Source organism: Emydura macquarii, unplaced genomic scaffold (assembly GCF_026122565.2).
Source record: "Emydura macquarii macquarii isolate MOO-44397 ecotype Brisbane River unplaced genomic scaffold, CSIRO-AGI_Emac_v2 contig_1390, whole genome shotgun sequence".
NCBI lineage: Eukaryota > Metazoa > Chordata > Testudines > Chelidae > Emydura > Emydura macquarii.
The window spans coordinates 22,182,803-22,196,422 of NW_027131527.1; the positions used below are offsets into that span (position 1 = coordinate 22,182,803).

At 39.1% G+C, this 13,620-nt stretch overlaps 1 protein-coding gene across 2 annotated transcripts in view; it reads right to left on the reverse strand.

Moving 5' to 3' along the window:
• Positions 1 to 3,440: 3,440 nt before the first annotated feature.
• The window catches only part of CEP55 (centrosomal protein 55), a 34,916-nt gene continuing 24,736 nt past the window's right edge, over positions 3,441 to 13,620 (reverse strand). For both annotated transcript variants that reach the window (XM_067552974.1, XM_067552975.1), the window contains exons 6-9: positions 11,758 to 12,074; positions 10,094 to 10,165; positions 6,527 to 6,652; positions 3,441 to 4,608 (exon numbers count right to left, since the gene is read on the reverse strand). In XM_067552974.1, the coding sequence (XP_067409075.1) occupies positions 4,402 to 4,608; positions 6,527 to 6,652; positions 10,094 to 10,165; positions 11,758 to 12,074 (722 nt within the window). In that variant the 3' untranslated portion in view covers positions 3,441 to 4,401. The remainder of the gene's footprint in view (positions 4,609 to 6,526; positions 6,653 to 10,093; positions 10,166 to 11,757; positions 12,075 to 13,620) is intronic.

The following is a 13,620-nucleotide window of genomic DNA, read 5'->3' on the forward strand; positions in this document are numbered from 1 at the left end:
TCTCCATTTTAATTAATAATTTCCCATGTGGAACTGGGTCAAATGCCTTACTGAAGTCCAGGTAGATTAGATCTACTGCATTTTCTTTGTCTAAAGTATCAGTTATTTTCTCATAGGAAGAGCTCAGGTTGGTCTGGCATGATCTACCTTTTGTAAAACCATGCTGTATTTTATCCCAATCATCATTAATCTCTATGTCCTTAACTACTATTTTTTTCAGAAATTGTTCCAAGACCTTGCATACAATTGAGGTCAAACTAACAGGCCTGTAGTTTCCCAGATCACTTTTTTCCCTTTCTTAAAAGTAGGTACTAGCAGTATCAGCAGTACTCCAGTCAGTTTACAGATTCATTAAAATCCTTGCTATGGGGCTTGCAATTTAATGTGACAATTCCTTTAATATTCTTGGATGGAGATCATCCAGGCCCCCTGATTTTGTCCCATTAAACTGTTTTGAGTTTTACCTCAGATGTGGTATTTTCTACCTCCATATCTTTGTTCCCGTTAGCCACTTGCCCCAACCCTAAAATCTTCATTAGTCTCATTAAAATCTGAGGCAAAATATTTGTTTAGGTGCCTAGATTATTTTTAATCTCCACCCCATTGCTTTTTGGCAATTCTCACTTTATCCCTACTCTTTCTGACCTCCAAGAGGTTGTTTTCCTTGCTGATCCCTCCCATCTTCTATTCCTTGTAGGCTTTCTACTTTCTCTTAATCACCTGTTTTAGATACTTGCTCATCCAGTTTGGTCTGCAACCCTTACCTATGAATTTTTTCCCCGGGATGGAATCAGGCTTCAGATAATTTCTGCAACTTCCATTTAAAGCCTCCTCCACATTCAGATCCTTGTTTTTTCAGTTCAGCTCACTTTCCTAGCTAATTCCCTTAATTATTTAGTTAGCCCTTTTGAAATCAAGGACCCTCATTAGTTGGTGTGGAACCATAACTTTGAATAAGGTAAAAATCTCAAGTTTTAGAATGTGATCACGTAGTAGCTTGTTACCACATCCTTTAATTTTATTCAGTCCAAACTGGCTGAGTAGATTTGAAAGCTCTTAAGTTATATCAAAACAGGATGTGACAATGTAAATCAGTTTATAGCATGCGACAGGTCAATATTGAAATACTTTTTACCTCAGCTCTGTTGGCACATTTTCATTGTGTAATCCTCCATGCCTCTATTGCTACATTTTAGAGGGAGAATCTGTTTTCCGTATATCCCTTGAAGAGCACTGTGTTCTTTATTTCCACGATTCTTTTCAGGTAAGCGGTGATGCATGACCACCTCTAAATATGTGTGTGGTTCAATTTGATAGTTTTCCTCACACATACAGTTAAACAGTCAATATTACTGGATTTAAATTGAATAGTTGTGTACAGATTGTTTATTGCATTCCTTGCATGAAGACATTTATAAAAGTCTTATTTGCACATGACAAATAAAGCAGCTAGGTAACACCCACAGAAGGTTTTAGCAAAGAAACGGAGATAAGAATACGGAATTCAAAGACGGACTCACATGAGCAAGCAGATGGTTAGAAGATGATATGGTGGTTTTTGTAGGCTGAATATCTTGGTATTTAAAAATAGCTGTAACTGAAGGGTTACTATGTAACTATTTCATTAAAGAAAAAAAATCTGTTCTTACCTATTATGAATGACAATATAATCATTGGGCCAGGGAAAGTGAGCGAGAATGACTCTATAGCCCGGTAGCTATGACACTTACCTAGGATAAGGAAGCCTAAGTTCAAGTCCCTACTTCAATGGACTGATTATAAAAAGTGGAACAGCTTCAAGAGGAGTGTGAGAAACTCTCATGCCAGAATATCCCATAGCCCAGTGGTTAGGGCACTCTCCTGCAGTGTGGGAGACCCAAGTTCAAACTCCTGCTACATAGTGGAGAGGGGGAAATAACTGGGGTCTTCCACATCCCACCTGAATGCTCTAACTACTAAGCTAAAGCTTGTAAGGGAGGCCCTCTCTCCCGCACCTTCATTCTGAAAATCCTGCTTCCTCTGCTTTTGTGAAAACGCAAAACAAAATATTTCATTTCAACACTGCTGAAACAGCTGGATTAGTCTTCACTCAAACTCTCAACTGATCACTGAAAAATGTCATTTTCAGTTTGACCTAAAATATTTTTTTGATTTTTCAGAATAGCCAGCAAATCAAACACACCATTATTCACCTAGCTCTACTTCAGAAGGACTTAAGCAAAGTAGGTGAATGAGCAGCATGATGACAGATGAAATGCAGTATTGATAGATACAAAGTAACAGACTGGAGGGGAAAAATGAATATGCTTACTGGTTTTTAAATTAATTATCAACTCAGGAAAGATACCTGGGCCCCAGGACAACTTGATGAAATCTTCTGCTCAATGCTTAGCTGTAGTTAAAAAACCAAACTGGATGTTAGGATGTATAAGGAATGGAATGGAGAATACTATGGAAAATAGTATTTATGCCATTACATAAATTGATTGTATGCACTCAACTAGAATAATGTGTGCCTTTCTGGTCCCCCCATCTCAAAAAGGTTATTGCAGAAATAAAAGGGATTCAGAGAAGGGCACCAATCAATTAGGGGCATGGAAAAACTCATGAAGGAGGAGAAATGGGATTGTTTGCTGTAGAAAGGAGACATGATACAAGTATATAAAATAACAAATGATGGAGAGGGGAGATCAGGAGCGTTGGTTCTCCCTGTCTCATCACACAAACAAGGGGACACTCAGTGACATTCAAATGTAACAAATTCAACACGGATAAGAAAATACTTTTTCACTTAGTGTGTAATTGGACTGTAGAATTAAACCACAGAGAACATCATTGAGGTCAAGAACTTGGTAAAATTTCAAAGGGATGGATAATGGTATCATCCAGCATTATAACAGTAAATGCAACCCAGATTTTGGAGAGACCAAAACCTCTTAGTCTTCAGGATTTAAGACAAATCTCTAACCATTAAAATGAGACCTTCATTGGGGTAGATTATCCTGCATCTCCCACTATGGAGGTCTTGCACCTGCTCTGAAGCATCTGGAACTGGCCACTGTCAGAGACAGGATACTGGACAAGATGGACCATGGCATTTCATCCATTATGGCAATTCCTATGTTCCTAAGTACTCATAGGTATATAGTAAGAAGTTAATCTTTTTATAAAAACCCACTGTTCAAGACAAACAATCCTAAAAAAGTTTAAGATGAATCTAGCGTTTAAGCACTAACTATTAGTTAGAAATTTCTAATTATATATATATATATATATATATTATATATATATATATATCCATTGCAAGTTCAAATAGAGCAAAACACTAATAATAGAGACACTTTTGCAAAGGGCAAATTTGCCATAGAGTTACTGACCAGCGTGCAAGACTTCATTAGTTTTTCTTATTATTTAAAAAAAAAAGTACAGTGACTTCAGAATGAGAAACCCAACTGCATTTTATTAGTATTAGAAAACTATTTCATTTTCAAAACAGGGACCCATAAAAACCCTCACAGAAGTAAAACAGGTTTTCTGGTAAGTTACATTTCCCAACTTTAAGCAGTAGGATAGAGAAGTGCAAACAGGAGTGTGCTTCAATATAATAAATTGACATTTTAGCTTCCAAAAAGGGGCCTGGATGCTCTCCTAAACTGGGGCTTCCTATTTTTCAGTAGACTAATATTTGCTGGGAAGAAGTTTGTTTTCAAGACTTAATATTGGTTTAAGAAGAGTTTGCACGTTGACAGCCGTTTCCATAACAGCCCTAACTCATGCCAAATTGTTTGATACAAAGGAGTGAGTGATGACTAGGACACGTGAAAACACCACCCATCAGTAGGAAAAAACATCTTGACTCCTTTTGCAAAATGGTTTATGGTATCAAGATGTTGAACATATTCTCTGGTGCAATGCAATTATTATATTAGGGCCAAAATCAAATTTACATAGAACCACCATAACCGAGAATGGCTATCTGAGAGGCCCTAGAAGTATGTCACTCTTCATGTTGAGGCCTTTTTATGTGGTGCAAGGTACAGAGGAAGACAGTTTATGGGAGTTAGCTGTGTATTTTTACTGGTCCCAATACATATCTGTAATAGTGCAAAAACAAAGTCAGTAGTTTACAATTTAAAAATATTCCTATTTCTGATAAATTCTCATTCACTGAATTTGTGGCTCCAGATAACTTTTCAAAAAAACGCCAGAGTGAAATATTTATATAAAGCCAAATAAATTACAATAATTTTCTTGTTAAATTGGAATATGAAACAGATAGACTAGTCTTTTATACAACCTTAAAAAAAGAAAAGGAGTTTAAAAAGCCATTATTTCCTTTTGTGGGATAGAATCCTGGCTGCATTTAAAATGCAGTATACAAATGGCAATTCCATTTGGAGCTTAATCAACACAGAAATCAATATGAGCAAGTAACTCTCTATGCTGACTTGTTGGATACTGTACTTTACATTTGGGACACTCAAGGAAGCTTTCATCAAGTAGATTTGAATGTTTCAGTGAGGGATTTTTGTCATTTATTGTCAACATCTCTTCAAATGCTGCTTGCAAACCATGTGATGGTTCTACACGTCCAAATTCTTGGAGTTTCTGGGAAAAAAAAAGTTTTCAATTGAAGCAATTAAATTCACACAAATTCAGGCAGCCTTAAAATGTAATATAGAGGGTGCATTTGACAGCACAGTTGCATCCAACAGGTCAAGTCCTACACACGCAGCATTTGGGGAGAGAATATTTAAAAACAGCAATGCAATTAGCTGTAAAACCACAAATATTACTAACAGGATCTGGGTGCAGTTGTAGTTCCTAACATTTCTTTTAACTCTTTTTGAATTTCAAGTTTGTGTCCCTTTAAATTACCGTGTATATCAATTTGTGGGGGAACAAGGAAAGTTTAGCACAGCCCAAGAGTATGCACCAAAGATGGCTGAACTATTAGTACCTTGTTCTGAAGAGCTTCTAGCACATAGACGTTCACAGCAGCTGGCTCGCAAACTACATTTATGTTGAAGTACAAAGTTGCAGGAATGTGGCAGCCCAACATTCTGCAGCGAGCAAGTTTCAGGCTGATTAGTAGTCTGCTGCCGTGCATCTAGCAGTACTACTGCGCTAGGTGCATTGAACACTAGACTCTCTGACAGCAGCTCCATTCCTCACTATGTGTCAGAAGTGACCTCTGTTCCTGTTAAAGCTGAGAGGCACTGGGGTATCAAAGACACGAATAGTTCTTCCCCACCCACCAAACAGTATACAGGTAACTGCTGTTTTTAGGGCAAGACCTGCTCTTTTAACCGAGACAACAAGAGCGTGGCCTGCAGGAGCATGGAAGAAATATAGCATTCGGGATAAGATACCACAGAAATACTGTTTCTCTTGCCCTTTCTTGTGAAGTGTCCTTTTCTACCATTTGGCAAGGGGGTTGGAAGTGAAGGAGTGAACATCTTTGAAAAAAAATCAAACACTTTTATTCTAGTGCCACTTGCCTGCAGCACCAGTTTTTTGCATGACTGCAGAGGCCATGGTATTAGTCTCTGAAACTGGCTTAAGATAAAACTACTCCAGTGCTCTCGATCAAGTGGCTTTGGGGGAGAGCAGGCAAAATAAAGAACAGATCAGTTTCTGACAAAGGACACATCACACATTGCTATTTACCTTAGGGTTATGCAGCCACTCATCACCCACTGAATTAGAAAGCAGCAGCCAGCTAAGAAAGACCATGATCTAAACTAACTAAACTAATGAAGAGAAAGATGCACAAAACCATGACAAATAAGCAGCTTCAAAAAATGTTAGTCTAGGACACACAATGAGGGGAGGGAGCACTTCAGGAATATCATGTAGCCAGGGGTTTACTAAGTTACTCTTACCTATTCCTCAGTTTCATATTGAATAATCTACAGCAGGGATGTCAAACTCATTTGCTATGGTGGGCCAGATTTGAATTAAATGTACTTCAAATGGGCCATACATACCATAAATCGAAATACTAGGCACAACCATTTTTATGTAGTATTGTATTTTATTTGCTAGATATCAGCGATATAAAAACTGCAGTAAATTCACTTCTACAACTACTACTATTTTACGATTAAAAGAATCGATCAATGATTAAGAATTATAGTACTGTGCAATGCCCCAAGACCACACTGTCCCTCTCCCGCCTTTTGGAGTGCTGTGTCTTGTGCACAGAGTACACAGATCTCGTGGCAGTATGTGATGCCGTGACATCTCGCGGCGTTGTACCCCCTGGCGGCAGCGTGCGACGCCGCAAGATGTCACAGCAGCGCGCACTACCGCCAGGGGCCGGACCAAAAAGGTTGGTGGGCCGTATCTAACCCGGGGGCCAGATGTTTGACTCTCCTGATCTATAGGCTTTGGGGTTTATTCTCCAACTGATGAATACAAGCAGCTCCATCACCTACAGGAGTTCCTTGCATATGTACAGGAAATCAGACCCCTGAGGTGAAGCAGACTGCTTGAATTCACCTGTTAGTCATTCAGCACTCACCAAGGGCTCCAGTCGTGTTATTTGCTCCCTTGCCTTGCGCAGCTCCTTAAGAACTTTATTCAACTGATGCTGCAAGTTCTGGCGATCAAGTTTTTCATTCTCAAAATCTGTAGTACACATTTGGATCTGGAAATCCAAAGAGAAAAAATGAGAAGTTACATAGCTAGACCTATACAGTAAAAATTCCATGGAGATAAATTTCAATTTTTGACTGTGGTTGCACATTAATCTATTCATTTTAAACTGCAGCACTATGCAGAGGAAGGCGAAAACCCCCCAGACACTCTGCCAATCTGCCCTGGAGGAAAATTCCTTCCTGACCCCAAATATGGCGATCAGCTAAATCCTGAGCATGTGGGCAAAACTCACCAGCCAGACAGCTGTAGGAGAGTAAAGAGTTAAAAGCTAGACAAACAGTCAGGACTAAGTTACAGGGAACGGGGTCATGGCATGGGCAAACCTTGTTTCTGCTAAATGGTATGAATTCTAGTTAGTCTGTTATCTCTCTTTTTTCCCTCCCTTCCTAGCCATTTGTGCAGGGGATGAGGCTAACAAAATAACTATCTCCCCTCCTGCTCAAGGCCTTTGGTGGGAAGAGGGCATTGTCTTCCTTCCCCCCTGGCGTACCTTTACTTCAAAAAAATGTTAATGTAAAATTAATAGGTTTTAAGGTGATGTATCTGCCCTCTGTATAGTAACCCTATAAACAACGTACAGGGGCGGGTATAATTGTATTCATCATGTAGTTGTTAATATTCATTTTATAGGTGTCAATGTAACCAAATAAGGGTCTATGGGGAGTTGCTGAAAATGTATACATTTACATACTGTTATAAATAAAAGAATTGTAAAGTAACCCCCTCGTTGCTCACTCACAGCATCGAGGTGGAATGAGCAGGCAATAAAGGGTTCCGTCTCCCCAATCCGCCCCAGGGACAACCTGTTTGATTATTTCTAACAACACCCAAGAAAGAATTCTCTGTAGTAAGTCAGAACCCCCCCATCGAACATCCCATCACAGGCCACGGACATATTTACCACTAGTAGTCAAAGATCAGTTGATTGCCAAATTAGGCTGTCCCATCATACCATCCCCTCCATAAACTTATCAAGCTCAGTCTTGAAGCCAGCTAGGTTTTTTGCCCCCACTGTTCCACTTGGAAGACTATTCCAGAACTTCACTCCTCTGATGGTTAGAAACCTGCATCTAACTTTAAGTCTAAACTTCTTCATGGCCAGTTTATATCCATTAGTTTTGTGTCCACACTGGTGCTGAACTTAAATAATTCCTTTCCCTCCCTGGTATTTATCTCTCTGATGTATTATAGAAAGCAATCATATCTCCACTTAGCCTTCTTTTGCTTAAGTTAAACAAACCACACTCTTTGAGTCTCTCTCATAGGGCAGGATTTCCATTCCTTGATTCAACCTAGTAGCCCTTCTCTGCACCTGTTCCAGTTTGAATTTATCTTTCTTAAACATGGGAGACCAGAACTGCACACAGCATTCTAGATGAGGTCTCACCAGCGCCTTGTATAACGGTACTAATATCACCCTCTCTCTACTGGAAATACCTCACTTGATGCATCCTAGGACTGCATTGGCTTTTTCCATGGCCACATCACATTGTCATGGTCACTCATGGTCATCCTGTGATCAACCAATACACCCAGGTCCTTCTCCTCAGTCACTTCCAACTGTTGCATCCCCAGCTTATAGCAAAAATTCTTATTAGTCCTTAAATGCATGACCTTGCACTTTCCACTATTAAATTTCATCCTATTTCTATTACTCCAGTTTATAAGGTCATCCAGGATCTTCTTGTATGATATCCTGGTCCTTCTCTGTATTAGCAATACCTCCCAACTTTGTGTCATCTGCATACTTAATTAGCACATTCCCAGTTTTTGTGCCAAGATCAGTAATAAAAAGGTTAAATAAGATTGGTCCCAAGACCGATTCCTGAGGAACTCCATTAATAACCTCCCTCCAGCCTGACAGTTCACCTTTCAGTATGATGCGTGGTAGTTCTCCCCTTTAACCAGCTCCTTATTCACCTTTCAATTTTCATATTAAATTCCCGTCTTTTCCAATTTAACTAATAATTCCCCATGTGGAACCTATCAAATGCCTTACTGAAATCTAGGTAAATTAGATCGACTGCATTCCCTTTGTCTAAAAAGCAAAACAAAAAAAATCTGTTATCTTCTCAAAGAAGGAGATCATGTTTGTCTGGCATGATCTACCTTTTGTAAAATGTGTTGTATTTTGTCCCAATTACTGTTACCCTCGATGTCCTTAACTACTTTCTCTTTCAATTTTTTCCCAAGACTTTGCATACTACTGAGGTCAAATTAACAGGCCTGTAGTTACCCGAATCACTTTTTTCCCTTTCTTATAAATAGGAACTGTGTTAGCAATTCTCCGGTCATGTAGTATAGCTTCTGAGTTTACAGATTCATTAAAAATCCTTGCTAATGGGCTTTCAATTTCATGTGTCAGTTCCTTTAATATTCTTGTAAGGAGATTATCCGGGCCCCCCGATTTAGTCCCATTAAGCTGTTTGAGTTTGGCTTCTACGTCGGATGTGGTAATTTCTACCTCCATATCCTCATTCCCATTAGCCACCTTGCCACTGTCCCTAAGCTCTTCATTAGCCTCATTAAAAACTGAGGCAAAGTATTTGTTTAGATATTTAGCCATGTCTATATTATCCTTAACTTCTATCCCATCCTCAGTGAAAAGAACACACATTTTAGTTTGTCTGTTCTTAGAGAGTGTTGAAGTTAGTTGATGTTTTAAAGATAGAATATTAGATTTTCATTTTAACTGACATAGTAGAGTTCACATGTTTATAGTTGACTATTAATTATATAGACACGGTAACATCTGCTTAAGTTACTGTATTAAGTTTCTCTAGTTCCTTGTTAAAAATTTGCTTTGACAAAATAATTCAGTGATGTAAACAGTCAGAACAAAAGCTTATTTCTTTAAATAGGTTGGAAGGAGAGGTTGTCTATTGAAATAGTTTGTTTATAAAACAGCATAGATTTAAGATTGTAAGGAAGTGTCCATATGATTTCAGAACAGCTTTAAAGCAAAATTGATTTTATCCAAAACCTGTGTATAATCGGTAAACCTGCAATTAGACTAATATTACCACCAATAATGTTGTACTACAGAGCAAAGCAATACTAGGGAAGGCAAAGATTATTTTCCTCCATGTGGGGAAATCTACTACAACAGCACTTTGACAAGGGTTAACTGGGGAACTAAAAATTCATATAGAATTTTTGCAGCCTCCTGTCAGAGAAGTCTCACATGTATATTTGAACTTTGTTCTCACAGACATTATACTGAGAACGCTCCAAAGTTAAAATATGAATGAATTGCTGCTTTTATCAGCCATCAACTACCAATTCTTAACTTGCACTCTGTAGACATCATATTTTAAAAACCCTTGTACATAACCCAATACGTGCATAATACAATTTAAAGATTTTAAGAGTCACAGGCATTAATATACCTTATTAAACGAACTAGAACTTTAGAAATGTAATTTGGTACCTGTTGTTCCAACAAAGCTATCCTTGTGTGTTCCTCTTGTTGTTTTAACAAAGACTTATGAAGAAGTTGGACCTGTAATGTGGAGAGAAGGCATGCAGTAAAACATGGAAGGCATTTGTAACAATAACTTCCACATATAGCAATTATTAAATCTCTAAGAATGACTAAAAAATTTTTTTTTATAACAACAGGATTGACTAGAAGTTTACATATTCCACTGCCACAGGAAATCTCTCTTACATAGTACCCAGGCCAGATTAACTTCCCTCCACTCCTCTTCAGTGAAATGAAGTTCCACTGACGGGAAACATGTTTCCTGAAAGTTTTTCTAGATGATTAGGATTCAAATCAATATCCACTGAAGTCAATGGAAAGTGTATTGACTTCAATGGGCTTTAGATCAGGCCTTTGGAATCCAAGAAATTAACTCCATGTTGCCATGTGCAAATATTCCTCTCATCCAAGGACCTGAGTCTGAAGCATTAGGTCTCTTCCTTCTCCTAGTTGCAGCCCTGTCTTAGTGGGGTACCCCTCAGAAACAGCAAAACATAGATATTGTTGCATTTCCCCTGAGGGAATGTTAGATGTTATGTGGTCATACTATCTAGCTACATGCAGAAGGAGGGGCAGGAAGCAGCAAAATCTTCAGCAGAAAAACCACTTTGCACAGGGTGGGTGGTTGTGTCACAATCTTCAAACTCCTCCACGCAGGGGAAGAGACTGCAGAATCTTCATGAATGCAAAAAACAAGGGGCAGGCAGTAGAATTTTTTAAGACAACCATACAGGAGAAAAACATGGTAATATCTTCCCCCATGATGGTGGTGGGGAGTAGGGAGTGAAGAGGAAGAGGGAAATAAGTCATAGGGTTCAAGAAAAAGGAGGAAGAATTAAGGTATCCATGATTTTTGTGAACACAATGAATTGCTCCTACTGCTTTAGCCAGCGTTTGGGATATAAAGGTACAGTGTACTACCACATGCATAAGTGAAAAATGGGGATGCGGGTGGTAATAGACACAAGCAGCAGCAGATAACAACAAACAGTTTTACTCCAGTAACTCTTACAGCATTAGAAAATTAGCTAAACTCTATAGAGTTCCCTTGGCTCCACAGAATCCTGCAGCCCTCATGGCATCTGTTGCCAACTGCTTGTCCAGACGCACACCCAGATTCCAGGTCAATATCCAGATGTGCCTCCCTTTGGCCTCTATATATAGTTTGCATCAGGTCCATATTCCTGCTGACCTAAGGTCCAAAGGGAGTCCAGCTTTGAGCAGTCAAGTAGTACAAATAGCACTGTGTGTCCTGTACAAGAAACCAATTTACAGTACCTAAAATCTGATACTGATGACAGTGTTTCAACAGGGCTGGCCAAAGCATAATCTGGTGGATTTTTAAAGATTCTAATAATTGGTGATGGTGGTGAAGAAAGCGCTAGAGGAGATTTCTAATGCTGTCTACACTGTGAATTAAGTTGGTTTAAATGCTTTTCTCAGCAGATGTGGATTCCTAGTGTAGACCAGGCCTAAATGTTTACGGAAAGCAGATGATGTTTAACAGAGTAAAACAGTTTAACCATTATGACACTCTTTTGTACTTAAGGAGTTGAAATTATATTTAACTCTTTGCTAATGTATATAAACTCTCATACTGGATCCATTACCTGAGATAAAAGATCTTCAGTCTTCTTCTTTTCTTCTTTGAGCTTTTCTCTGGTAGTTTCATTCTCTTGCTTTAACTTTTGTATTTTATCTCCTTTGATTTTATTTTCATCTTCTAGAGTCTGCATAGCAACATTGCGTTGTGACTGCAATACGCTATTTAAACTTATTACTTCTCGTTTTGTTTCTTCATATTTCTTTTTGAATTCGTTAAGTTCAGATGTCAGCTGGCTTATAGTTTGTCGCTCAGTATCAAGATCATTTTTGGCAGTCAGTAAGAGCTGGTCATAATATTTTTGTTTTTCTTCTTGAAGGTAACCTTCACAAGACAGAAATAAGAAAACAGTGTATTTTCTAAACCATTGTTTCTTTGATGACACTGGACTAGATTCTGTGTCATACCTTAGGGTAGCTTTATGCAATTTATATGATCTCTGGATTCTGGAATGCTGCAAGGGCCAGATCATCCCGCAGCATAAATTAGAATAGATTATGATGTTGCTTTAATTTATGGTAGCATCCTAAGAGCCGCATAGAGTGTAGCAACCCAGACCCCCTATAATGCTCAGTGCTACAGGCACATCCCCAACAACTCTTACATGGCAAGGCTTGTGAGGGAAGACTGCATTTGGACTGCTTATGTTGACCCCATGTGACTCTAGTGCTGGAGGAATTCTCCCCCAGACCCTTGAGGCTCTTGTATGGCTCCTATACACTAACACATTGGTATATAGAGGGTGGAGTGGTCCCCATCCTCCACACAGGATTCTCAGTTCTGGATTTAGGCTTCAGAATACAGAGGTTGCAGAACTCCTACAGTTCAGGATTTTGTTAAGTCAGCATGAACAGGGTAGAGTGTGAGCAGGCCGCCTACTGGCTATCACATGCCACCCTCTTCAGATTATACAGCATCAGTTTCTCCTTGACATGAGCTGAAGGATCTTGTGCTTTTGTGATCTGCACTGCTGCAGCTCAGAATACACCCTTTGATTGTAAGTGCCAGCTTCCTAGCCAATGACTATTGCTTAAGTCAGGGCTTGAAAAGTGTACCAGACACTAATAGCCCAAGAACAAGGCTTACTACCCAGGGTGAAAACACCAGTGTAGCCACACACTTTCCCTTGAAAGTCATATCCTCTGTAACTGAAAAGGAATGAAGAGAGTTGTGTAGTTTCTTGTACACTATATTTACCTATAACATCAGCTTTCTATTTAATAACTGTTTTAAAAATGTAACTTACTATTCAGGCTAATCACACTGTAGAAACAATGTTTGTTGATCATATTTAACAAATCCCACAGCATTAATCTAATCTGTTTACTGAACTGTGTTTGACCTCTTGGCTTTTAAAAGGGCAAAGGTTTTCTTCTGCTTTACACATGCTGCTATGATGGGAGGAAATTTGTCTCCAGTATCCTAAACTTCCCTCAGCTTTTTGGCTGCTTCAAGGGAGGATTCCTGCTACTCCACCTCTCCTTCACAGGCTCCATTTGGAGATCCCTTCCTAGAATATTCCCAGTGCCTTCCTCTGCTGTGGCTCATGAAGTTGACCTGACTGTAAATTTCAGTGCTGCCCTCAAGGATCTATAAAACCAGCAATGGAAACTTACATCTTCAGCATGTCAGCTGGAACTTTTGGAAGCTCAGTAGCAGCACTAAAGCTGTCTGCCTGCAGCCTGAAGAGCAGAGCATTGGATTGGTTCAGCTTTGGAAGGCTCTCATGGTGCATAAAGGCTAGAAGACTTTCTTATTTAAAATCAGTTTCTGCAGCAAATGACATCACCCTGCTAAGTTTCCTATTTGCCTGGAATGAGGATTTTTCAGTTCCTATCTTAAGTTTGTTTTGGGCAGGCTACCTGCTTCA